We start from the raw sequence: 27,370 nt of genomic DNA, 5'->3' as shown, positions 1-27,370 counted from the left end.
CCGAAAGCTCAGGAAGAATTCAAAAAAACGTTTAACGAATATCAAACACACGCAGGATAGAATCACTGTGAGGAGGGGGAAGGGAGGGGTTGACTTGACACTCAAAAGTCTCATCAGAAACGGCAGAGACTGGTGGAGACTGAAGAGCCACACGCACTGACACATGCGCACTTGACGAAGGGCAGGGCTCAGACTGTCTGGGTCTAGATAATGGTTTCTTCCTTCAGCAGCGTCTCCTTCTGCATGGAGCTCAGTTCTCCTCCCAGACTATCCAGGTTTTCCAGGTATGAGATCTCTTGGGTGTCCTCAGTACTCTGGGAAATGGGCAACAAATGGCATCTATGGCAGGCTATTTCTTGGATGAGGCAGATGGCACCTGGGTCACAGCAAAAGTTTGAGTCAGGAGAGAGAAAGTGTATCAAGCTCAGTGCCCCGGAGGTTGGAAATTCCCTCCTCTGACCTGATTCCTCTGGTCTGCACCTGCCCTCCAATTTAGAGTTTTACAGAAATAGAAGGCAAAACAGTACATTGACAGACAAAGCATACAAATAGATGTATAAACTCAAGGAACCATGGCCAGTGCTGGACATCATCTGAGCAATTGTCTAACCATTAATAGGTAAGAAAACCAGGTTTCAGAGAGGAAGGTCAAACACAAAGCCCAGGCCTCTTCATGCCCAACCCATTCAAAATTCTCAGTAAGTTTTGAATCTTATTGGAAGGAAGGGAGAGTGAATATTAAGGAACAAATGGAGATATCCTGATTGGATAAGAAATGCTGCATTATGGCTAAGACTGAGATAAAACAACTTCTATTTTCAGCTTTACAGTCAACAAGATACTCCCCCACTAAACAAAACTTCTAAATATTTCTTCAAAAACCTATTTATAAATACATCATCAAGCTGGCATCAGAGTAAGACATTTTCAGAAGCCAAACCATAATGATCTTAGGAATCTAGAGGGTTAAGCAAACACACAATTAGCCTTCACCTTGGAGACATCTATTCAACCCAGGTGACCCTGAGTTTCCATTCAGTTGGCTATTTAGGACACAGAAAATAAAAGGAAAGCCCAAGTCCTGTGTGCAATGAGGGGATCTAGTAAGAGTCAACCACATGAAACTGGAACTTCAAAGTTGCCTGCATGGATTCAGAATTCAAAAGCACAGGCTAGCTATTATGTGGGTCTGCAGCTAGACTCATAGTACCTAAGTATTTTGATTGGGATCCTAGGGTAGTTGTTGTGCACCCAGGCACCAGGCAGAAGCAAATGCAAATCCTTTTTTAAGGAAACACTTTAAATACAGGCCTCAAAGATCTTCCAAAAAAAAAATTTTTCAAGGAAAATCAGTTCACAGTCAAAACCCACAGAACATAGGAAGGAACAAGGCACCACAAGCCAGAGCTTGTAGAAACAAGGGCAAGTAATTCAACTTTAAAACTTATAAGATACAGAATATAAAGTGAGTATGTTTAACATGTATAATAAAAATATATTTAGAGCAGAGATTTAAAACATAAGGAAAAAGTATAAAATGAGATTTACAGGAAAATACAATGTCTAGTTATAACATAGATTAACTGAAATAAAAATTTAAAGGCTAGGTTAAATAGATCAGACACAGCTAAAAAGTGAATGGATAAAACTGAAGATATAACTAGATACATTATTCAGAATGCAGCCCAGAAAGACAAAGACGAAAAATATGAAAGAGAAACTGACAGACATGCAGGATAGAGTATTAAGGTCTAACAGAAGTCTTCCTGGGGTTCCACAAAAGACAAAAAGAAAAAAAAAAAGATATTAGGGAGGAGATAAAAAATGTTCTAGAAATACCACTCCTCAGCTTCAGTTCATGCACCAAATTGTATACTTTAAAATAATGCATGGATGAAAGAAGTAATAAGGGGAACAAGAAAATATTTGAAATTGAACAACAAAAAATATTACACATCAAAATGAGAGCTTCAAATAAAGATGCAATTCTTAGATGAGGATTAAAGCTTTAAATGCCTACTTAGAAAAGAAGAAATAATCCATGAGCTTAGATCCTGATTTAGGAAGTTGAAAAAGGAACAGAAGAATAAACACACACAAAAATTAAGTAGTGGGGAGGGAAGTTCAAAATAAGAGGCAAAAAGCAATTATGTAGAAAACAAACAAGAAGGTTTGTTTCAAGAAAACTAAAAAGTTGATTCTTTGAAAAGACTAAAACAACTGATAAACCCTTGACAAACTTAGTAATGAAAAAACAGAAAAATCAGGTATGACAAAGCATACAACTACAGATGCAGAACAAAATTTAAAAAATATTTTTGTCAATAAAATTTAAAACTTAGATAAAATGTATAAAGAAATATATAACTTGGCAAAACTGACTCAAGAAGAAACAAAATACCTGAATAGTCATGTAATCATTAAAGAAACTGAATCATTAACTTAAAAATTCTCCCATAGAAAAATACCATGCTCCTTCTACTGGAAAGCTTAGTTACACAATTAAATACTCAAGGTAGTAAAAATAAATGAAGCTTAGTTCCTCATATTAATATGGAGGAATCTCGAGATTATAATATCAATCAAACATAGCAAATTCCAAAAGAAAAAATACAGTATCATAATGCTGCTGCTGCTGCTAAGTCACTTCAGTCGTGTCCGACTCTGTGCGACCCCATAGACGGCAGCCCACCAGGCTCCCCCGTCCCTGGGATTCTCCAGGCAAGAACACTGGAGTGGGTTGCCATTTCCTTCTCCAATGCATGAAAGTGAAAAGTGAAAGTGAAGTCGCTCAGTCGTGTCCAACTCTTAGCGACCCCATGGACTGCAGCCTACCAGGCTCCTCCGTCCGTGGGATTTTCCAGGCAAGAGTACTGGAGTGGGGTGCCATCACCTTCTCTGCAGTATCATAATACTCATATAACATTTTAAAGTATGCAAAACTAAATAATACATTGTTTAAGGATATATAGCCATGTAGTAAACATAACTGGCATAAATTTCAGAATAATTGATTCCTCGGGATAGAGAAGAAGGTGAGAGAAGGAAGAGCCACATGGTGGGGGGGAAAACTTCAAAGATACTTAATATTCTAACATATTTCATTAATTTTAACAAGCCCATTTTTTTCCACATGTTAACATCTTGAAATAAAGATGTGCCTTACAAGCTATGAGCACCTTAGAATTATATTTGGCATCAGTCTTTTCTTTCTCATGGTACATAAAATAAGGGTGTAAATTCTAAACAATGGATTTGACAAAATATGGCTAGTTCTTAAATATATGGTGGAAATATGGGTGTACAGTTTATAATTACTTATATCTTACAGATATATCCTTTGTTATATGTTCAACATATAATAAAATTGAGTCTAAATAGGTTATGATCATGGGTCAGGTTAATATTGTGGGAAGAGGATGAGGAGTAGGGACAATTAGACAGGATCAGATGGGATGAAGAACTTAGATGATGATGATAAGTAAAGAAAAATGGATTCAAGTGAGAAATAAGATCACAGATTTCAAGCTAGAGAGATAGGGATAGAAAGCCTTAGGAACCAGGATGGTGTAAGGGAGCACATGAAATGTGCAAGTTTGGTTCTAAAGTCAAGGAAGACGGGAATGGGGAGGATGAGGGTGGGGGACAGAGTTGAGGTAGGCCCTAGAGTGGTGCTGTCCAGCAGAACCTTCTGCATCCGCACTGCCCAATGTGGAAGCCACTGAGCATGTAACAGTGTGGTTTTTGAATATGTGAGGTGTAGCTGGTGTGACCGAGGAACTCAATTTCTAACCTTATTTCATGTTAATTAATTAAAGTTACCTAGGCACATGTGAAGGCTTCCCTGGTAAAGAAACCACCTGCAATGCAGGAGACCCAGGTTCAATCCCTGGGTGGGGAAGATCTCCTGGCAAAGGAAATGGCAACCCGCACCAGTATCCATGTCTGGCAAATCCCATGGACAGAGGAACCTGGCGGGCTATGGTCCATGGGGTCGCAAAGAGTCAGACACGACTGAGTGACTAAACAACAGCAACAGCCACATGTGACTAAGGTTTTGAGCAGCACAGCTCTAGAGCACCCACAGCTCCTGAATCCAGACAGAGGGTGGGGCGAGGGCGCCAGCCCCAAATCACTCACCAGCCACCATGAACAGAAGGATGCTGAAGCCCAGGACGTAGTAAGGCCACTGTATGGAGAACTGCGGGGGGCTGGGCTTCATCCGCAGACTCTGGATCTCCAGGGCGTGCAGCAACAAGGCCAGGAAGGCACAAGCCCCTGCGGGATCACAGGCAGGCCCCCTTGGTCTCCTCCTGCCCCTGCTCCAGCCTTCCAGCACCTGCGTGAGGCTCCCTTCTCCTGGCCCAGGTCCCTTTCACTTTCAGAACCAACAACCTTCACCCCACACACCTGTCTCACCCTCCTTCCTAACTCTTTGCAAAGCCCGTGTGCCTTGCCTCTCAGAAACCCCTTTCCCGGGTACTCTCTGTGCCTGTGCCCTGGGCCGACTCCAGATGGGCCCCGGGTGTGACGCTCCCACTGTGAGCGTTCCACCTCCTCCATCTGATGGGAGCTTCCCAGGGCAGGGCCTTGGTCAGCCTATTAAAGTTAGAAGGTTCTAGACGGCAGAGATGGTCTCTTCCATTCATTCATCCAAGAAATATTTGTATTTGGTTTATAGTCTATATTTCAATTATATTATAACTCTGTACCAGGTTCCAGGACAGCTGCTAGGATAGAGATGATGGGAAAGACCCCCAGAGAGATGTTGCCAAGCCAAGGTGACGAGGGCTGTGCCCTCTGGAAGTGCAGTTAGGAGGAGCCCCAAGGAGGGGGTGGCTGTGCCCTGGGCAACTTCATAGAGATGGAAACAGAGGAGAGGGGCCCTAGAAAGTCCCTCTCCTGACCTCAGACAGAGACCATCCCCCCATCTTTGGACCCCTCCCCAAGGCTGGGGCCCACCTGCTGCTCCCCACCTGTAAGGAAACTGATGAAGGCTGACACAAAATTGTGCTTCCGTGTCCTCGGAAAGAGCTGAGACGCAAAGGACACCATGATGAAAGTGGTGAGGAAAGACAAGACAACGGCGGACAGCAGGGAGACTCGGCCGAGGATGACGTAAACTGCAGGGGAGGGCAGGAGGGAGAGCAGGCTGGGCCCCGGCACTCAGCCCAGAGGGCGGAGCCCAGCCAGCCTTGGGTCCCCAACCGTGGCCTGGGGCCAAAGTTCCAACCCCCCATGGGTAGACCGCACATCATTAACACCTTCCCAGCTGCCTACTTTCGTCTAACCCCAAGAGACTGAGAGAAACTGTCCTTTCAGGCATGTTCATTCTGTTCTATCTGCCCCCCCAGTCCTCAGTCACCCCTCAAACCCTAAGCTGGCCCTGCTTCCCTCTCCCCGATCCCCGCCTTCAGCCCTCCATACTGGATAAGGGTCGAGGCTTCCAGCACTTGATATGGAAGCAGTTCTCAAACAGGCCACTGAAGAACACTTCCTGGGACTCCTCGTTCACCAGCCGCACCCAGAAGGGGAAGATGGAGACCAGCAGGATAAGCAGGTAGCCCAGGGAAGTCAAGGCAGGGGCTATGGCCCAGGTGAAGCCCTTCACATCTCTGTCCTCTATTGTCAGCATCACCTGGGGGAGGAACAGTGAGGGAGCCCCACGTGGCACCAGGTGACGGAGATGGTGCCCGCGGACATGTCAGCGGACGTGGGGCTCAGGAAATGTTTGCTTTGCTTTAATTAACCTTCCAGACCTCTTCAGCTGGCCTAGCCAACACAGAAAACCTTTTCTCTCACTAACTCATTGGGTGATCTTGAGTGTGTGTGGTCCCTTTGAGCCTCGATTTCCACCTTGGTAAAATTTCCACCCCTCCCAGCTCTAAAGTTCTAACTTTTCAGTTCTGTTTAACAGCCCCCCACCCCACCCCCGCCACCACAACCGGCCACAGAGCCTCTCCAGTCAGCTGTTGGCTACTGTCTGCCCTTGGAGATTTCAGAATGAGGACCAGGCAGATATTAAAACCAGGGCCTGGAGTGCCTTTACTCAGGGACTGGCCCTCTAGCCTCAGGACCTGTGGTTTAGATGGACAGGGGTCCACCTGGTCCTCTGCTGAAAAATGAGCAGAAAATATGCACACAGAAACTTTTAAAAATAGTTTTAGAGTTTCATAGACCCTCCTGAAGCCCTAGGCTCCCTCTAGGCCTGGAGGTTGAGCCCCTCAGTTAAGGATCCCTCAAAACTTCTCCATCACCACCAGCTGTCATCAAGGATGTCTTCCTAGAAGGAACACCTGTGATATGGAAGGTAAGCCCTGGCTGGAATTGGCTGTAGAAGTCGTGACTGTGTCCCAGTTTTATCACTTGCCGGCTGGGTAATCTCGGGGAACTTACTAAAACTCTCAGGACCTTGGGTTCCCCATTTGGAAAAGGCAGGAGATAACACTTGCCCATTGAGGTTCTTGGGTGGACCAAGTAACACACTGCAAACAAAGCGTCAAGCACAGTGCTCAGGGCCCAGGTGCTTGGTTAAGGATTCACCTAGTCAGCCTCCTCTGCCTTCACCCAGCCTGGCAGCCCTGAGGAATGAGGTGGAGAGGGCCAAGGAGGGGGAGGAGAGGAGGGTCGTTGGAAGCCTGGGTGCAGCAGCGAGGGTGGGCCCTGTCCAGATGGCCCCCGATGACCATAGCCACGTGGCAGTGCAGGAAGGTGGCATCCAGAGGTCAGAGGGACAGGACAAGGGAGATGGGGACACCCCGAGACAACAGCCCTTGATTCTGCTGCCTCAGCAGACTGTGCCTGGCAGCGCCAAGCTTCCAAGCTGCACACAGCAAGTGAGGGGCTTCCGTTTCCTCTCAGCCCCCATGTGTGCCCAGGCACTGGGGCCCCTCTGAGGCCCCCATACGGACCCCTCACTGCAGCTGGGTGCAAGGAGCATCTCTGAGGCTTTGAGATCGTCTGATCACAACAGGAGAACTAGCCGGAGGGCAGAGGAAATCCACTGCTTATAGAAGAGTTAACAACTGTTCCTCTTTGACTGCTGTCAGAGCGATTGGGAAATTTCTAAAGCACTCTTTCTGTCATTCCCCAGTTTTTCTTCTTCCCACCTGAAAAATTTATCCTGCCCTCTCTCTTTCTGTCATTCCCCAGTTTTTCTTCTTCCCACCTGAAAAATTTATCCTGCCCTCTCTGCAAAGCTACCCTTTGAGATCTTTCCACCCTCCGGGCAGTACTGATGAGTCACCCGAACTTCAAGGCCTTGGTTTCCTTCACTCTAAGAGGATGAAGTCACTGGACCAGAGAGAGTTGAGTCCTGGCTCTAAAGCTCTCCAGGTAGGAGTCATGGCCGCCTCTTGACCCCGTTCTCTTCAGGGAATGGCATACCCTGGACATTTTCAACTGATGCTCTGAGTCCCTTCCTGTCCCCAACCCCACCCCTCTGCACCTCAACTTGTCTAAACTGACCTCAGCGTCCCCCCATTTCAATCACCTGCTCCATCACCCACACTCCAGTCTAGAGTTCGGGCTGCTTTCTCTGTTTCTCCCACACTTTAACCTCATCAACCGTCCTCACCTTCTCAAGTTTTCTTTCATAAAGTCTTTAAAGCACCCACCCTCCTGCCCCCACACCCGCCATGACTCTCTCCATTCCTGGAACACCACAGTCACCCCAAGCATCTCCAGTCTGGGTTTCTTCCCTGAGGGCAGGTCTCTTCCCCTTTAAGCCTTTTAAATCCCACATCTTCTGCAAACCTCAGCTTGGTCCTTTCTATTCCCTGGAGTCTCCCAGCCACCAGTCTTTATCCATTCACTCCACAAAAACGAACTGTGTACTTACTGGGCGCCCCATGCCCAGCTTAGGCCAACGGGGAGAATCAGGGATGGAAAAAGACAGGAACTCTCCGGCTCTGGGTAACTACTGGGGAGAAGAAACACATAAACTTGTCAGGCAGTACAGTGCTTTCCCCTCCTCACCTGAGGTGACTCCGAGCTGTCCCCTGGCCCGCCCCAGCTGCTCTCCAGAGAGGAGGACCCTGCAGGCCTTTCTCCAGGGATAAGCCAGCCTCTGCATGGAGCTGCCCTCAGTGCTGGCTCTGGACAACTGGGCACCAGGGACATAAGCCAGACTCAAAGAACCATGGACATGTTACCATAAAGGGGGATTTGCAGATCCTTTTGTACTGATGAAGAAACACCTGGAAAGGAGAACAGACTGGTCCAGGATGCCACAGTCAGTCAGAGTGGACACAGGGACCACAACCCTGAACGGCCACCCCATCTCCTCACCTCTTCACCAGTCACCACTGGCCGGCAGTTGGGTTTGGGATTCCCGAAAGTAGAGGAGAGGGAGACAGAATGGGGTGGGGGGGAAGAGGGTTGCCAACTTTTTACTTTGCCAAGAACATTCAAAACAAAACGAACTTACTATCATCTACTCTTACTGACGTTTCAATTATTTTGAAAAGGGCCAATGACTGGAGGAGCTGCGTGCCCCGCTGGGCCTGGTTCCCGCTGGCAGAGTCTGTCTCCCTGCACTCCAGCCCCCAGCCCTGGAGCAGCCCTGCACAGCCCAGGTGCAGTGCAGCCCAGATAAGTGTATCCCGGGCTGGAACCGGGAAGGGAACTGTCTGGGCCCCCGGGAGCCTCACTCCCCACTTGTCCCACCAGCCAGTAATTTGAGGTCACTTGGGCTGAAAGTGACTTAGGGTGGGTGAGGGGTTCCTTCCCACTGACGACCCTCCTCGGTCCTTAGTGGCCCCAAAGCCCCAGTGACATTATCCAGACCCATAGATGGGTCCTGACCTGGCCATTGGGCCCCAGATCCAGCCCGACGGCTCCCAACAGAAGGGTAATATTTGGCCTGGGGGGCCTCCTTCACGCCCTCCCCCCCCAACCCGAGGCTCCACCTCCGCTCTCCCAACCCGAGGCTCCACCTCCGCTCGCCCCTCCCCACCGGTCTCCAGTCCCTACACCTGCCCCGGCTGCTGGCACAGCCTTTTGGCCGGTGGTCAAGACCCTCCTTTGCTCTCCACCCGGCTCAGGCCAGCGAGGGGATGCTCAGTCTCCCCACGGAGCCCACAGAGCCGGAGCCCTCGGGGCCCTACGACTGGGGGAACCTGGCCTCCAGGGCGGTTGCGGTCCAGGCCTTGCTCACCGGTACGCAGAATGGGGTGGGGGTGGGTGCACCCTGAAGTCCACCGGATTCGAATGCCAGCTCTGCCATCACCAGCAGGGTGCCCTTGGGGAAGTTATTTCTTCTTCCTGGGCATCAGTTTCCTCATCTGTGAAAAAGGCATGATCATAGTGACTTCTCCAGCGAGCTGGCTGGAAGGGCCTGGGAGACGCGCTGCCGGACCTCGCGCTCACCCCCATCCCCCCCATTCCCAGTCTTTCCCTCTCCCTTGCCCTGCGCATGCACTCAGGCACACCCCCCAAACCCCGCCCTGGCCGGCACAGTCCTCTGCCCTCCGCTAAAAAGGCTGTCTACACCTCTCCCAAGGCGGGCTGGTTTTAAACTTAGGCTCTTCCAAGAGAGACACTCTAGCTCCTAGCCCTGGTGGTTGAGCTGGGGGGCTGGGTTGTGTGGCAAGAGGGGCCACACTTGGAGCTGGATGAGTCACCAGCTCCCCGTGATTTGAGACTAAGCTCACCAAGGAAAGGCATTTATAATTCTTTAAGATTTTTAAGAACCAGGACCATGTCTGGCACCTCCACACACCTCTCCACTAGCAGGCACATATTCAAAGATAACAGGAAAGGATGAGAGCTGATGAACCATTAATTTATTGAATCACCTAACATGTGAGACGTGATTATCTATCAAGTGAAAGAGGGCTTCCCTGGTGGTTCATATATCTGCCTGCAAAGCAGGAGACCCAGGTTTGATCCTTGGGTGGGGAAGATCCCTCAGAGAAGGAAATGGCACTCTAGTATTCTTGTCTGGGGAACCCCATGGACAGACAAGCATGGCGGGCTACAGTCCATGGGGTCGCAGTCAGGCATGACTGAAGCGACTAACATACATCATGTGAGAGGCTCATTGTATAGTCGGTATTCTACCTGTCATAAGGTTCAGACCCCAATTTGTAAGGCCTCAGGCAAGACAGGTCTTTCTTGGCTTAGCTGGGGCAAGGCAGAGTACAGTTGGGAAGGCCTAGAGCCAGGCCAGGGAGACCTCTCCGCCCTGCTCTCAGAGATGGTGTTTGATCCCTCCATCCCAGAGGCTGTCCTTCTCCAGGTGGGAGGTGAAATAGTCAACTTCTAGACTCACAGCCTCACTTTTAGTCACCCTCAGGAAAAAGAATGTTTTCTTCACCCTATTCCCACCCCTACTTGGTTTCCAGTTCCCCAGGAATTCTGACTGGCTCAGCTCTGGTCACAAGCTCATTCCACTCCACCGAAGAAGATGCATCAGCTGTGCCCCACAGAGGCCAAGCAGGTAGAATCATCAAAGAAGTTGAAGGTTTGAGGAAGGAGGCAGATGAGACCCCCAGGGAATCGCGATTTCCAAGACAAGAATAGCAGGATATGTAAGGGAGGAGGCTGGGCCCTGCTCAGATGACACATTTCTTTTCTTGAAGTCAGAAGATCTCCCCAACCACACATGCACAGAAAAGGCTCCTTGGAGGCCAAAGGGAAGTGATGCCAAGGGATGTTCCCTACCCATATGCCTTTTCAGTAAAATCCATCTTGGCTAAGAGATGCGTGCGCACACACGGGAGGATCCTGAGATGTACCAGATATGGACCAGGCAAATCAAAATGATTGGCCAAAGGAAAACCAGAAGAAATGCCCCATAAAAGTAATTCAAACTGCCACAAGGGGGCCACTCATCGACTCTCTCTCTCTCTCCCTGAGTCTATCAACACGAACTGTATTTTTGTCCCCTCTTTAATACTTTCACTATTTTCCGTCTTTGTGGGAATTCTTTTCTGCAAAGCCAAAGGGTCAGGGCCCTTGTCACTGACCACTGGTCTAGTGGCTAGGATCTGGTACTACCGCAATCTCTGGCTGGGAACCGAAGCCTCGCTCCAAGCAGTTGCAGGCCAAGGCCACTAGAGATCATCAGACCACTTATCTGGAGCAGCAAAAGAACGTTCTAAAAAGGAAGAGGGATGGTGTTCTCAAAAGAAGGAGAAATTATGGCAGACCGTAACAGCATCTTCATACGCACCCTGTCACACTTTTAAATGTTGTTATACAGCAAATCCAAATCACTGGTATGATTATGCCCAGGCTACCTGGGCTTCCCCGGTGGCTCAGAGGTTAAAGCGTCTGCCTGCAATGCGGGAGACTTGGGTTCGATCCCTGGGTCAGGAAGATTCCCTGGAGAAGGAAATGGCCACCCACTCCAGTATTCTTGCCTGGAGAATCCCATGGACGGAGGAGCCTGGTGGGCTACAGTCCACAGGGTCGCAAAGAGTCGGACACGACTGAGCGACTTCATTCACTCACAGATGGAAAAACTGAGCCCCTGGTTAAGAACATGTCCAAACTATCACATGAATGGTTGCTAAAAAATCATGGGCGATTACTAAAAACATTAGGCTGTGGAGGAATAGATTCCTCACATGGTGCTGGAGCTTATCCTCCTCACAAATTACTAATTGCAAAAGAAACACATATCTTTATACAGAAGAGATCTGGCGGTCACTCCCTTAAGCCGGTGAACAAACAGTATTACTTGGGGTAGAATAATCTCATGTCACGTGCCTCTTGAGGTGACAGCAGTATGAAGGAAGCATCGCCTGTGAGGTGCTCTTGCCAGAAGTAGATCATCAGGCCTCTAGACCTCGTTCCAGTTGAGAGAAAATACAGAGGGGTAAGGAGGAAGCTAAACACCACCTCAGGAAAACAAGGAAATCAATTTCATGGAAAGTTATAAAAGGTAACTGTTCTTGACTCCTTCAGAAGTCAGTCATTAAAAAAAAAAAGGTGGGACTCTTCTAGATTAAAAGAATCTAAAGAGATATAAAGCCAAATGTAATGTGACTCTTGATTTTTTTTTTTCTGATTTGAAATAAACTAGCTATAAAACACATTCTTGGGACAACCAAGGAAAATCTAAATACAGACTACATTTTAGATGGTATTATGGAATTTAATTCTTTTTCTTAGGTATGTTAATTGTCTTGTGATTACGTACAAGAATGATCTCTTAGAAAAAGCATGCCATAGTATTGGGTTTGCCACAAAGTTCGTTCAGATTTTACTGTTACAGGAAAATTTGAACAAACTTTTGGCCAACCCAATACTCAGGGTAAAACTTACTTTCAAATGATTCAGGGGGGGAAAAAGCAGATAAATAGAAAGCAAATATGGAAATATGGTAATACTGTTTATCTAAGTGGAGGATATATAGGGTGTTCATTAGTCTACTCTTTGAAGTTTTCTGTATGTAAATCAGATTAAAAGTCAGAAAAAACAAAGAGACCTTGCCTGAGAACACACACAGCCAGAACCTGGACCTGGGTTTATCATTCAGCCACTCAACACAAGTGCCTTCTCTAATGACAGATGTCAGGTGAGGTGCACACAGTCCCTGCCCTCACCAAGCTTGCAACTAACACAAACAGGAAACTAGCACAAACAGATAAATCATTTTTTTAAAGTGTGATCAGTGCACAAAGAAGTAGAGCATGCTGTGGGAATTGTAGAGTGAGAACAATTCAGTCCAAGGGAAGACATGCCAAGGAGGCCCTTCTAGACAGAATCTTATGCCCACACAGGGATTGCAATGAGCAAAGATTTTTACCTGCTCCCCAGCAAGAACTATTGTAGGTTGTACTTTGTGTATATGCACCATTGTGCACAAACAGGACAAAAGTCTGACTTACCTTTATGATGGACGTTTTCTAGTCAATTCTAGTTCTGCCTACTTTTTTCTTTTTACCCTTTGCTGGTTGTAACTCATTACAGTAAATTAATTTTGTGGCCCCACCCCCACCCGAGTGGCTCTTAACCTACATTTGAAAAATACAATGGTACCCCACTCCAGTACTCTTGCCTGGGAAATCCCATGGACGGAGGAGCCTGGTGGGCTGCAGTCCATGGGGTTGCTAAGAGTCGGACACGACTGAGTGACTTCACTTTCACTTTTCACTTTCATGCATTGGAGAAGGAAATGGCAACCCATTCCAGTGTTCTTGCCAGGAGAACCCAGGGACGGGAAGGCCTGGTGGGCTGCCGTCTATGGGGTTGCACAGAGTCGGACATGACTGAAGCGACTTAGCAGCAGCAGCAATGAATTTCAGAATGTCTGGCAGAAGGGGTGGCCACAGAGGGCTGGAGAAGTCAGTGGGCAGAGCTGAGATGAGAACGGTCTTGTTGATTTCAACATGAGGGCTGTGATGGGCTTTTGTGGGGATGAAAACAGTCACTTCTGGATGCCATTGTGGAAATTTGTCTTCCTCCTCCTCCTATCTCCTTTTGCCCGAAGACTCTTACCTCTTCAACCACAGCATAGGAAATGCCTCTCTGCGGGGGACCCAAGGCTGTATTCAAGGTATGGCTAGGAACTGCCAAGCCAGCCCCTCCCAGGATAAGAAATTGAGAAAGTGTTTATAAGTATCAGAAATTTAGAAAGTGTATTTAAGTATCATCTCCTCAGGAAGCATTTTCATGCTTTCCCAGGTCTAGAGTAGAGGGACAGACAAGGGAGGAGGGAACTGTCTGCTGGAAAAGTCGGTGAAGAGCCTGTGAGCTGGAGCTAGAACCTTTAGAGTTCTGATTCCCCTGGGTTCTGTGCTTCCCTGGTCCCATGCTCTAAAGGGAAAACCCAAGTTACCCAAATTGAAGTTTTACTGCATATAACACAACCAGAACCCATCAATAAGCAGGCTCGTAGGGCCGCCACCCAATAGCTGGTTCCACTCCCAGTGCAAAGGTCCCTCCCACCACTCCTTCCATCTAGCCTGGGTCAAAAAACTTAGGGCTAAAGAAAAGTGTCCAGTGGATTAATTAGCTAAGCCACTGGCAACCTGGATATAATCAGTTTCAATGGAGCAGAAGCAGTGCCCCGTGCTAAGTGAATGGCAGTTACAAAGATAACAGCAACTGGTGAAAAAAAAATTTAAGGATATGAGAGCAAAGCATGTGTATGACTAGAATTCAATCAGAGAAGGAGAATCATGATGAGACAGACAGACAGACAGACAGACACACACACACACACACACACCTGGCCCAATAAAGGCAAAGAAGAATCCAGGGGAAGGCAGACTAGTTTCAGGCCCAGCCCCAGTGAAGTGAGTCAACAGATCAGCAACAATATCACATGTGAGCTACAAAATCACTGCTGCCTCTCTTCTGCCCTCTAACTCTCCCAAGAATCTCCCTGAGAGCCCAAACAGACTGAAAAACAGAAGAAAGGGGAAGTCTGACACATGCAGTTCAGTCTACTGGATTCTACACATAGCAAAGCCCATGACATGATACTGAGAAATTATTTGGCTTAGAAAATTGGCCCATTTATTTAAAGCTTCTATAACATATAAAACAAAGAGAGATTCAGTAGTCTGCAGGATACTGAGGAGCGAAAATGGTGGTCCTAGAAAACCCAAGAGCCACTTCCATGTACAGTAACAACCAACAGGACAGGTGAGATAGAAGGAAACTATTGGTTTCAAGGGTCATCCTGCTGCTTTCCTGATCCATGAGTCTGAATCCCCAATTTGTTCTTCCCTGGAATGGACCTAATTCATCCTGTTTTCAGAGGATGACTGTAGAGATTTGAAAAACAAACCATAGAATCTCTCTCTGATGTAGATCCTCAAGATCAAATAAAAAGTAGTGCAAACTACCTGGAGAAGGAAATGGCAACCCACTCCAGTATTCTTGCCTGGAATATTCCACAGACAGAGGAGCCTGGCAGGCTACAGTCCATAGGGTCACAAAGTCGGATATGACTGGGTAATGGAGCCCTCAAACCACTACCACCCCATCTTCACCACTGTCATCTCTTGCCTGGATGGTTGCAGCAGCCCTCGAAGGGGGTTGAATCATGTCCCCCCAAGTGCCCTGCCCACCTGGAATCTCAAAATGTGACCTTCTTTTGAAATAAGGTCTTCACAGATATAATTAGTTAAATTAAAATGAGGTCATTCTCATTCTGGATTAGGGTAGGCCTGAAATCAACTAGCTCAGTGCCCTTAAAAGAGGAGGACAGGACACAGAGATGGCAGCCAAGTGAAGAGGGAGCCAGAGACTGAAGGTCTGGTTCACAAGGCAGAAACATGTGAGGCCCCCAGAAGCTAGAAGAGCACAGGCGAGGTCCTTCCCAGGGGACTTTGAAGGGAGCAGAGCCCTGCTGACACCGTGATTTGAGACTTCGGGCTGCAGAAGTGTGAGAGAATCATTTTGTTTTTTAAGCCACCCAGCTTGTGGTCATTGTAACAGCAGCCCTGGGAAACCCACGCAAGCCCCAGCCTGGTCTCCTCCTAGCTCCACCGTCACAGGGCCAAGGAGAGCCGTTCAAAATGCAGATGAGTGCACGTCATTCCTCTGCTCAAAGCCATCCCATGGTTTGCATCCCACTCAGACTAAAATTGAACATTCTATTGAAAGTACTGCCACATGCTCCAACCTGGACGAATGTCACAGACGTTCTGCGGAGTGAAAGAAGGCAGACACAAAAGCCTCCTTGTGACTCCATTCGTGGAACATTCTAGAACAGGCAAAACTAACCTTTCTTGAGAGAACCTGGCACAGAGGTTACCTCTAGCTGCACAAAGGGGCACAACTGGGAAAGGGGATAGAGGGGGGCGCTTTCTGGAGTGACGGAAGGGTTCTAAATCTTGATCTCGGGGGTGGCTCCACGGGAGCACACATATGGGAGAATTCGTTATGCTGTGAGTACATTCACTGCACATATGCTACACAGCAATAAAAAAAGCTTTCTTAAAAAAAAAAAAAGTAGTGCAAACTAAAAGTTCCATTTCAGTCATCCCCTCCATGGTGTCATTCTACCCCTTTTGCACCCCTTTCTGACACACAGCAAGGCTCTCCCCATACCCACCATTCCCCCAACATGAACTGGCCAATGCTGAGTAAGGCAGGAACTCTATCTAAAGGTTCTCATGCACTGAATGCATAAGATATTTGTCTACTGTGTGGATTCTCAGGTCTTAGTAAGAGGTGAACTATGACTGAAGACAGTCCACATTCTCTACAGGCAAAGGTTTTCTCCCCAGTGCGAGTTCTCTGATGTCGGAGCTGAACTCCGACCAAAGGCTTTACCACCTTCACTTCATTTATGGTTTCTCTCTTGTATGGGTTCCCAGGTGATGAATAAGGTATGAACTATGCTTGAAGGTTTTCCCACATTCTTTACGTTTGGAAGATTTTACTCCACTGTGAGTCTTCTGGTGCTGAATGAGGTAGGAGTTGCAACTAAATGCCTTCCCACATTCACTGCACTCATAGGGTCTTTCTCCAGTGTGAATTCTGTGATGTTTGAAAAACAGTGAACTCCTACTGAAAGATTTCCCACACTCATTACAGCCATAAGGAGTCTCTCCTGTATGGACCCTCTGATGTTCAACAAGGTGTGAGTTCCGACTGTAAGCTTTCCCACAGTCACTGCACTCGTAGGGTCTCTCTTTGGTGTGAACTCGCTGATGTTCTGTTAGATGTGAGCTCTGGCTGAAGGCCTTTCCACATTCGGTACATTCATAGGGTTTCTCCCTAGAGTGGATTCTCTGATGTCGGAGGAGACTTGAGCTCCGGCCAAAGGCTTTTCCACACTCGTTACACAGGTAAGGCATCTCTCCTGTGTGGGTGACCTGATGCTGGATGAGGTGTGAGCTGCGCCGGAAGGCCCTCCCACACTCATCACATTCATAGGGTTTCTCCTCAGTATGAATTCTTTGATGCTGAGACAGATTTGAACTATGGCCAAAGGCTTTTCCACATACATGACACTTGTAAGGCTTCTCTTGCGTGTGGCTTTTCTTATGCTGAATAAGGTATGCATTCTGCCTGAATAATTTCCCACAAACATTGCACATTTGAGATTTCTCTTCAATAAGAACATATGACTGCTGGATGAAGTCTGACATATTACTGAAGTTTCGCCCATATTCATAAGGTCCCTCATGTTTGTTTTGTTCACATTCATCTGCTTCATGTGGTCGTGTCCCTACTTCAAGAGTTTTCTGCTTTATAATTAATTGATCCTCAGTCCAGGTCTCACCATCTGACAGAAAATACAAAAAAGGTATATGTAACAGTAAAAACTCCTGGTGGGAAACAGGATGGTTAAAGTATTCCAGGTTATTTGGTTCAAAAAAGTATGAAAAATGGCCTTGAAATACAGGGGGAAAAAATGGATACAAGCTGAGCAGATTTGGAGAAAGTGGTGAGTAAACTAAAGTGAGGATTTATAAATGAAGTACCTAATCAGACAAGTACACTGGAATTAGCAGAATAGGAAAACAGAGTTTGAGGAAAGTGAGATTTTCTCAGAACACAGGAAGGCTGATGCTGGGGGTTCTGAATGGAGAGAGGTAGGGACTGAGCAGATAAATCAAAGAGGACTTCACACAAAGATTCTGTCCACATGGTACCCTGGCCACGTGGGTTGTCACTGTGGTAACAGGAAATACTCCCCATAACCAGACGCAGCACCTTCCTCATTCCTGCTGTCTCTCTCCACAGACAGACACTCACATGCTCACTCACAAATGTGACATACTCAGACCTTAGAGGAACCTTTTTAGAAATGGTGCCAACTGAGAGGATTTGATAAAGACAGGGGGAGAAGAGGAGGAAATGCTTAAAATATGAAGCATGGGGTAGCAAGAAATATTTCCATTATCTATTTCAGCTCTATTCCATATCTTTAATATCTATTTCTAAGAGAACCAACAAAAACCAACTCTGCACCCTAGTTGTATCTAAGGGAGACAATGGAAAAAATCCATTTACTATTAATACGTTTCTCCTCCTAAGTTTACTTATTAAATATGACTTACTGAAGTGCAGTATGTTACAGAAAGAAGGCCTCTGCTTAGAGTAATATTTCTGGAAGGAGGGGATGCTGAGGAATATCCAATGTAGTATCATTTCCATTAGCAATCAAAGTAAAACACATGCAGCCCAGATTTTAGTAGGGAATGGTCATTGTCTTTAAGGAATTCAGTAATTATCTGATATCAGAGAACCATATTTATATTTGTTCTCCACAAATTATCTGATATCAGAGAACCATTTTACATTTGTTCTCCACCTCCAGATATGTCCTCTTCTATACATTCCATTGGGATATTGGTTTTAATTTTTTGTGCGTGTGATGGGAACCTTTAAGATCTACTCTATAAGCAACTCTCAAATATACAACATGGTATTGCTAACTGTAGTCACCATGTTATACCTCAGCTTCCTGGGACTTACTTACCTTATAGCTGTAAGTTTATACTTTTGACGCCCTTCATCCAGTTCTCCCACTACCCACACCCCACTTTCAGCAACACCAACGTGTTCTCTGTATGCATGAGTTTGGATTTTTCAGATTCCACACACATGTGAGGTAATACAATGTTTGTCCTTCTCTGACTTATTCCACTTAGCATAATGCCCTCCAGGTCCATCCATGCTGTTACAAAGGCATTATTTCCATCTTTCTTATGGCTGGATAATATTTGTCTGCTGGTGGACACTTAGGTTGTTCCATGTCTTGGCTACTGTAAATAATGCTGCAATGAACTTGGATTTCATTTCCTCTGAATAAATACCCAGAAGTAGAATCACTGGATCATATGGTAGTTCTATATTTAATTTTATGAGAAACCTCCATACCATTTTCCATAATGGCTACACCAATTTACATTCCCACCAACAGTACAGGAGGGTTCCCTTTTCACCACATCTTCATCAACACTTGTTATTTCTTGTCTTTTAGATAACAGTTATTCTAACAGGTGGGAGTGGATTGCTGGTTTACTGTTTGTACGTCCCCTTGCACAAGTGTTTACTTACCTGTTAAGACTGCAAGCTCCAAGGGAGCAGAGAGAGACTTAGGTTTCTTCTCCATCTTCCTGATCTGGCCTCTGCCTGTTTTTCCAGCCTCATTCTGATCTCCCCACACGAAGCCTCTTTACTACCTGTGGAGCCACTCTCGTCACAATATGCGATGGCTGTGACATCCTAGACAAGGGGCCTTTTACTTGGCCCACTGCCCAACATGGTTGAGAATGTCAACCTCACTGCTCTCAAGCCCTGTTCAACATCACCTCCTCCATGAAGCTGGAGGTGATCCTTGAAATATTCCTCAAGTCACATAACAGTCACTCAGAACATTTTATTGAGCACCAACAACATGCCAGGTACAGTTCCAGACTCTGAGATCTGTCAATAAGCAAAACAAAAAAATCCTCTTCCATTTTACTAAAGGAGATGGACAACAAACCATGTAAATTACATACTGTTAAAAGATTATAAAGATGCTATAAAAGCAAAAAAGCAAGGAACAAGGATTAGAGTGCCTGGGAGAGTGGGCAAAGGAGATGCAATTTTAAATACCATGATTAAAGGAAGACTAAGAAGATGGCATTTAAGCAAAGACTTGAAGGAGATAAGGATTTCTGAGAAAGAGGATTACAAATAGAAGAAACAGCAACTGCAAAGGCACCGGGTATTCATGAAGGCAAGTGTGACTGGAGCAGAATGAGCAAGAGAGAGAGGAGTAAGAAATGAGGTCAGAGACATAAAAGAGGATCAGAGAACACAGGCCACTGTGGCCACAGGTTTGTAAAGAGGTTTTACACTGAGCGAGATGGGAAGCCACTGAAGGGTTCTGACCAGAGGAAGACAAGATCTGACACTTCAACAGGATCATGCTGGCTGCCATGCTGAGGAGAGACCATGGGGAGGCAAGTGTAGAGACAGGACAAGCAACCAGGCTGTGGCAACAATCCAGGTGAGAGACGATGGTGACATGAACCTAGATGGCGGCAGAGGAAGCGGTAAGAAGTAATTGGACTCTGGAGAGAAATGCTGACAGTCACATGGGTGGGATTCCTGACTGATGGATACGGATATGAAAGAAACAGGGGTTTCCCTCTAGATTGAGTAGCTGGAGGGATGGTGTTACCATCTCCTGAGATGGGTGGTGAGATGGGCAGTATTCATCAACCAGCTACAGCATCTCCAATAATTAAAAACAAGATTTCCAAGTGGCAGCTGTCATACCAGTCTCTTGAGATCGACTTGTCCCAAACTGGCACATACACTTCCAGTGTGTGAGTATTTGGTATATTCTTCAACTCTCCTGTAGCTTTAACAATTCTTCAAAAAAAAAAAAAAAAAAAAAAAAAAAACCACGGGAGGAGGCAACAGTGACCAGTGACTCTCTTCTCTGCTCCACATTCACTCAGTAAACAAATACTGTTGCTTATACCTATGATGTACTTCTTGATTTTTTGCCCCTGCTTTCCTATTATCACTGCTAATATGCTCAAGTCAGATTCTAATCACCTCTCACACTAAACAGACCAGAATCTCTTCCTTGATCTGCAAGCTCATCTGCTAGCCTCCTGTGAAGCAAAGTTTATGTGCTTCAATTTCTGCCAAACAAAATCTAAACTCTTTGGCTGGCCTGGTGTCCATCTTCCACAATCTTACACCACTCTGCCTTTACAGTCATCCTCTATCAGTCTACTCTGTGGTCCAATTACTCTGAACTATTCCCTGAACATTTATCTCCCCACACAATTCCTTCTCCATTCAACTTTCTACCTCCACCTGCTACAGGTGGTTTCACTGCCAAGGGCCCAGATTCAATCCCTGGTCGGGGAACTAAGATTCCACAAGCTGCATGGTGTGACCCAGAACAAGAAAGAAACAGGTGGACAAACAGGAGTGGGAAAGACCCTGAGAAAGCAAGAGACAGAATCAGGAGAAAATGGTGCTGCCTATACCAAAGAACAAGAGTTTCAAAGAAGAGCAATCATGTCAATAAAAATACTAAGGGGTCAAAAAAAATTAGGGCTGAAGGGAAAAAAAGTGTCCAATGGATTCATTCGTTAAGCTACTGGCAACCTGGATATAATCAGTTTTGATGGAGTAAAAGCGGTGCCCTGAGCTAAGTGAATGGCAGTTACAAAGATAACAGCAAGTGGTGAAGGTTTTTTTAAGAGGTATGAGAGCAAAGGGAACAAAGGTGATTACACCTCTACTGCTGAGTCAACCTCCAAGTCCTACAGGCTTCCATGTAAACGTCTCTAGCATGTGTGTATTTCCTTCTGGGCAGCCACCAGTCTATTTCAGGAGCTTAAGGGAGGAGCCTGCCCTGCACTGAGGTTCCATGCATGGGACACTGGGATGTGTGTGATTTGGGGAGATAGAGGATGTAAGCAACAGTGATGCAGAAAAAGGACACAAAGGCACAATAGCAGGTAAAGCAGAGTGTTTTTGGCATCTCCTCGTGCAGACACACCAGTCTGGCAGAGCCTGTATGGGGAAACATGGAGACAACGTTTAAAGCTGGGTTCAGATCATGCTGCAGAGGACCCTGAATGCCAGGACCCGAATGCCAGGTTATAGAGAATAGACTGTATACAGTAGGCACTGTGAACTAACATAAATGAGTATTTTAGGAAGGTAAATAAGGCACTTGGCCTTAGAAAGATGACCACTGAGGAGCCTGTGGTAAGAGTCTGTCCCTTCTGACCTAAAACCTAATTCTTTTCTTACTCTAAAGTCTTTCAAGGCCAAACATATGACTTTCTAAGGCCTCCAGGGCTAATATCCAGTTGACAAGGCTCTTCTCTTGTGAACTTTCACACTGTTTATTATCCCATAATCTCTCATAGATAACTATTCCAACTCAACTCTAAGCTGGTGGCAAGGGCTAGGTTTTCTTCCAACTTAGTCTCAGTACTTTATAATAACAATTCAATAAATACTTAAGTTAAAAATTAGCCTAAAACAGAATTCGAGGCTAAACATGTAAAATAGTCTCCCAAACATAAACCTTCTCAAAATCCTTGATGTGGATTATCTAAGCCCTTGTCCCTCAATTAAATAATCTAATCCACTTTTTTTTAAAGGCCAAGATACAGCTTCCCAGGTACAGCTTCCCAGGTGGCACAGTTGGTAAAGAACCCGCCTGCCAATGCAAGAGACACAAGAAACATGGGTTTGATCCCTGGGTCAGGAAGATCCCCTGGAGAAGGAAATGGCAACCCATTCCAGTACTCTTGCCTGGAAAATTCCATGGACAGGAGCCTGGCAGGCTAGTCCATGAGGTCACAAAGAGTCAGACATGACAGCATGCACATGCGAGCACTACACACACACACACACACACACACACACACACACACACATACCAGATAATGGGGGGATAGTAGATTGAAATTTAAATGCTGATGTCTACAGTTTAATCTCATTTTCCATCAGCGGGTGGCTGGCCTGTCTACTGTACTCCACAGGCAGGGCACTCTCTTGAAGTTTATATCCTGGGTGGAAAATGTATCTTTCCTAATGATGAAAGACAGCTTGCCAAGAGAAGCCCAGTCTTTTCCTGGTACTTGGGATATAGGACACACTTGGCTGGGTTCATTCACTTATTCACAGTTTACTTAGCCTCTCAAAGGCCAAGCAAGTTAACAGGTGCTGGAATGACAGATCCGAAAGACTCAGTGACATGGACAGTGCTGCTGCAGGTCTGCTCCACAGTAAGAGAGAAAATATTAGTGATAGGCTTCATTTACATGTAACAGAGCTTTAGGTTAAAAAAAAAAAATTAAGTGTCTCGAACCAGGGTATTTCTAAGTGCACGGTTAAGCATGTCCATCTGATCTGAGGCCTCAATGGAAAGGACAAACTTTAGAAAAAGCAAGCAGCTAGGTCAGCTCCTCACCCTTGGTCTTTCGAGGCTCCTGCTCGGGGGATGGACACGGGGAATCCAGGGACATCTGCTCGGGCGGTTTCTCCATGGACTGGGTCCAAACCCCGGTGCCGCTCCAAGGCCAAAGTCTTCTCTACAAGTCTTCAGAACCCGACACAGGGGAGGGGCAGCCACTTCAGGACAGAGAGCGAGAGGGGACAGATGTAGGGGAAACAGTAGGTGCCGCTTCCCAAGAGGCTCCCCGCCGGGTGTCGGTCGGAGGAGCCCTGTCCTCCCAGCAGGCAGGCTGGGCCCCGCCGCGGGGAGCGCCCGGCCGGCAGCACGCCCCACCCCGGTCCCACTGGGGTCCACCCGGCCCGACCCTCTTCGCCGCCCCGCGGACAGCCGGCCCGGCCCGGCCGGACACTCACGCCCTCCGCTGGCCGATAGCGGAAGCGTCCGCAACCACGGCCTCCAGGGAGACCGGAAACGCGGGTTCCTCGGCGCGCACTTCCGGGGCCATCTAGGCAGCTCGGAGGTCTAATCTCGATCGCGAGTTCCCTAAGGGCCCCCTGCGGGGTTGGGCTCAGAGGCGTCGTGTGGGGGCTTCCTTAGGCGTTTGTCCTCCTTCCCGAGGAGAGATTGAAGGAGGATGGAAGAGATTTCTCTTTTTGACCCTCATTGCCTAGGTGGACTTAGGACCTAAATTGGTTGTTTTTTCTTTATCATTCCCGTGTGCACCCTCCTCCGCTTTGCTCCACCCATCTCTACACCCCCGTTCTTTCAGATCACAGGCCACGATGACCCTGCGGGCCTAGACCGGTTATCTACTCCCTCCGTGCAGCCCGTTGTGGCTTCAACACAGCCTCCCTGTTTTGCCTGGCGCACACGAAGAGGAGGAACACACCAAACGGGTGAAAGAGGAAGAAAAGCCTTAGATACAGGGTCAAGATCCAAACGCCTACTACACCTGGAGTACTGGTTTGCAGAGGCATTATCTCATATGCTGAAGCAGGAAAAAAGGTTAAGGCAATGAGTTGTTCATGATCAAGGATTCTCCTGGTAAAGTCAAAAACGACAGCTACCAGTTGTGGGGCACTGAAAACTGACATCCCATTAACCCTCCCAACAATCCCGTAAGTTGGTATTTTTTACCATGTGCCAGAAGCGGCAGTGAGTGAGTGAACTAGAAGCAGGAGTCAAACCCTGGCCTGTTCAAACCAGAGCCTGGAGGCTAACCACAATCAGCAAAGAAAAATGAAGGAAGACTGGGGGGGAGTATTGTAACATGAGAAACTGCTGGAAAGAAAAACTTGTAATTACGCCCGTTGTAAAATTTATAAGCATGGATGACATACAAACATAAGAGAGTAACCATTTTCTTAAAGTGAATGGGATGAGGCAGCAAAATAATTCTAAAATAAATATTTTCTCCTTGATTTGTACAGAGCACCATCTATTTGAAACCGTTCTTGGATTTGTCAACTACAAATTGGCACTTGTCACGAGCATTTGCCAGCGACTGAACAGCAAGGGCATTCGCCATCTGCCAATGCTGCTGCAGTTGCTGACCTCCGACGTTCCCTGAAGGGAATTCAGGGTGGAGAGTGAGGCACCCTACTGGTATAAGAGGTCTTGAGACATATTTTTAGGAACTGATTTCATGATCCCAATCCTTGCATCTCCTCATATCTAGAAAAGCACTAAATCCTTTCATGATGATATCAGCTCCTCGTGACTAGCAGAAACCCTTTTATAAAATGAGTGCTTCCAAAGTTTATGCAGTTTTTTTTTATGCGTTTGTCACTTCTAAGTCAGGCTTTCTCGTGAGCTAACATTTCCTCAATGGTTTCCGTATCTTCCCTCCCTCCCTCCTTTTCGTCTTTTTTTCCTTCTCTTTCTTTTTCAGAAACCACCTTATCAATTTCTAAGCATTTTGAATTCCTAAAATGTGAACTGTTAAGTGGTCTGCCATTTTGCCCTAAAACAACTCTGGGCTCTCATGGCCTGTTTTTATCTGTACCATATGATTTTATTTCATCAGAACTTCATGTATTTGGACAGTAATAAACAACACAGGCAATGGCATCCCACTCCAGTACTGTTGCCTGGAAAATCCCATGGACAGAGGAGCCTGGTAGGCTGCAGTCCATGGGGTCGCTAAGAGTCAGACACGACTGAGCAACTTCACTCACTTTTCACTTGCATGCATTGGAGAAGAAAATGGCAACCCACTCCAGTGTTCTTGCCTGGAGAATCCCATGGACCGAGAAGCCTGGAAGGCTGCAATCCATGGGGTCGCACAGAGTCGGACACGACTGAAGCAACTTAGCAAACAACACAATTTAAGCCAAAAAAAAATGAGTGCTTCTTTGCATTGAACTCCCCCTTCACTGCATTGAACTCTCCCTTCACCATTGCATTGAAATCCCCCTGGAGAAGGGAATGGCAACTCACTTCAGTCTTCTTGCCTGGAAAACCCCATGGACAGAGGAGCCTGGCGGACCCCAATCTGTGGGGTCACAAAGAGTTGGACACAACTGAGCAACTAATACACACACACACACACACCCTTCACTGCAATCTTATATATTGACTTACCCCTACTGCTGCTTTGGAGCAGTCTCTCAGAGCTATCTGAGGTGCTATCTCCCAGGCTGCAATCAGCATTTTGCCCCAAATAAAACTTAACTCGCAACGCTTATGTTGTACATCTTTTTAATCGACAGATTTAACACTGGCTCCTTCATGCACTCAAATCTTGAAAGGAGTGTAAGACATAATGCCATATGATACAGATGTTAAGACACATCAGTTTGCAGACTCCAGCAGGAATTGCCCGTTAGAAGGCATGTCCTACCACACACACCCCACAGTGCCTAATGATTCCTCTAGTTATATTTAAGTTCTCCGAAGCTGAGCGCCGAAGAATTGATGCTTTTGAACTGTGGTGTTGGAGAAGACTCTTGAAAGTCCCTTGGACAGCAAGGAGATCCAACAGTCCATCCTAAAGGAAATCAGTCCTGAATATTCATTGGAAGGACTGATGCTGAAGCTGAAACTCCAATACTTTGGCCACCTGATGTGAAGAAGTGACTCACTAGAAAAGACCCTGATGCTGGAAAAGATTGAAGGTGGGAGAAGGGGACAATAGAGGATGAGATGGTTGGATGGCATCACCGATTCAACGGACATGAGTTTGAGTAAGCTCCAGGAGTTCGTGATGAACAGGAAAGCCTGGCGTGATGCAGTCCACAGGTCGCAGAGTCCGACACGACTCAGCGACTGAGCAGAACTGAAATGAAACTCAGGGTGTCCCTCCCTGGACAATGCTAGTCCTGCACTGGTAAATACTTGCTCATTCATTCCCTCATTTTTAGATTTTATGCTATGTATCTCTACTCTAATATGGTGGTTTTGATATTATTATTTACACTAATAACTTTTGGGCACTTACTATATGACCAGTAGCTTTTACATTATCTCATTTAATGTTCATGCTATTATTCACCACATTGTATAGCCAAAACTAGGAAGGCTAGGGAAAATCTCCAAAGTCATAGCTAATAAAGTTCAAACATAGGTAGGCCTAATTCCAAACTCATTGCTTTGACTAGTCTTTTTTACTCAATGGATTAATTCATTCGATTAGGTTAACTGTATCCATTGGCTGGCACTAAACATACTGTCTGGCAACTATATGACTGAATGAATGAAAGGACATACCAGATTAAACTTTGGAATGTGAGAAATTCCAGTTTCTGAGATAACACGCTAGGGGCTTCCTTTGAACTTCTTAAATTCTCAGTTACCCATATGATATGTCCTAGGATGAGGCATTCTCCAAAGAACTCATTACCACCTTGAAAATGCCACACTCATTCTTCTGCGGGACTTCTGACATACTTTTGCCTTAAAACACTCCATGCTCTCCATCTTTCCAGTCTCCATCTACTCTTGCTCAAGCTGAAAACCTAGGACTCAAACTTGATGTTCCCATTGCCCACCCACTTTGCTCCACCGCTGAATATAACCAGAGGTGGTAAACAAACTTTGGTAAGGATATGTACCCATCAGTAAGTTCTAGTTAGCAGAAAAAAGTGCATTTGGGGCACAAAGAAGTGTAAATATAAACCTACTGATGGCAGTGGGGATGTCTTAGCAGGAGATGGGAATTTGGGAGATCTAACCCATGGCCTGACATTGTCAAAACCGTCTGTGGGAGGGGGATGGTTCTACCTAGCTTTCAGAAGATACTGGGGTATTTTCTCCCAGCTTCCTGGAGCTCTGGGAGCATTTAGGATCAGCTGAAAACTGATGGTGAATCAAGTATGTAACAGGGAATGAAGAGCTATCAAAGAAAATATCTCTTCTCCGAGTTCTGAGATATGTCAGACACCAACATCAAGATGACAGAAAGCTTTAGAGTCAAATATCCTTGACTTTGAGCCATTAACTTGCTGTGTGATCCTATAGGTTCTTCAACCTCTCTACACTTCAGTGTCTCTGTTACAGTTTGTTCCTTTAAAGAGCTGTGAA

At 46.3% G+C, this 27,370-nt stretch overlaps 1 protein-coding gene across 5 annotated transcripts; it reads right to left on the bottom strand.

Annotated features, from left to right (window-relative positions):
* Window positions 1-13: 13 nt before the first annotated feature.
* On the bottom strand, window positions 14-24,951 carry TMEM225B (transmembrane protein 225B). Of its 5 annotated transcripts, XM_025274949.3 has the most exons (7): window positions 22,865-23,252; window positions 9,158-9,284; window positions 7,841-7,918; window positions 5,428-5,638; window positions 4,977-5,123; window positions 4,141-4,278; window positions 14-376 (listed from the first exon to the last, which is right to left on the bottom strand). In XM_025274949.3, exons 2-7 carry the CDS (start codon window positions 9,224-9,226, stop codon window positions 204-206), a joined length of 816 nt encoding a protein of 271 aa, XP_025130734.1. In that variant the 5' UTR covers window positions 9,227-9,284; window positions 22,865-23,252; the 3' UTR covers window positions 14-203. The 5 variants fall into 5 exon arrangements, with proteins under 5 accessions (XP_025130734.1, XP_044792006.1, XP_044792007.1 ...); XM_044936071.2 differs by lacking the exon at window positions 4,141-4,278 and having other exon boundaries at window positions 22,865-23,256; XM_044936072.2 differs by lacking the exon at window positions 4,977-5,123 and having other exon boundaries at window positions 22,865-23,256.
* Between the last annotated feature and the right edge of the window lie 2,419 nt (window positions 24,952-27,370).

This window comes from Bubalus bubalis, chromosome 24 (genome assembly GCF_019923935.1).
Source record: "Bubalus bubalis isolate 160015118507 breed Murrah chromosome 24, NDDB_SH_1, whole genome shotgun sequence".
Lineage (NCBI taxonomy): Eukaryota > Metazoa > Chordata > Mammalia > Artiodactyla > Bovidae > Bubalus > Bubalus bubalis.
The sequence above is the reverse complement of the archived record's forward strand: the minus strand, read 5'-3'. Positions and strand labels throughout refer to the sequence as shown.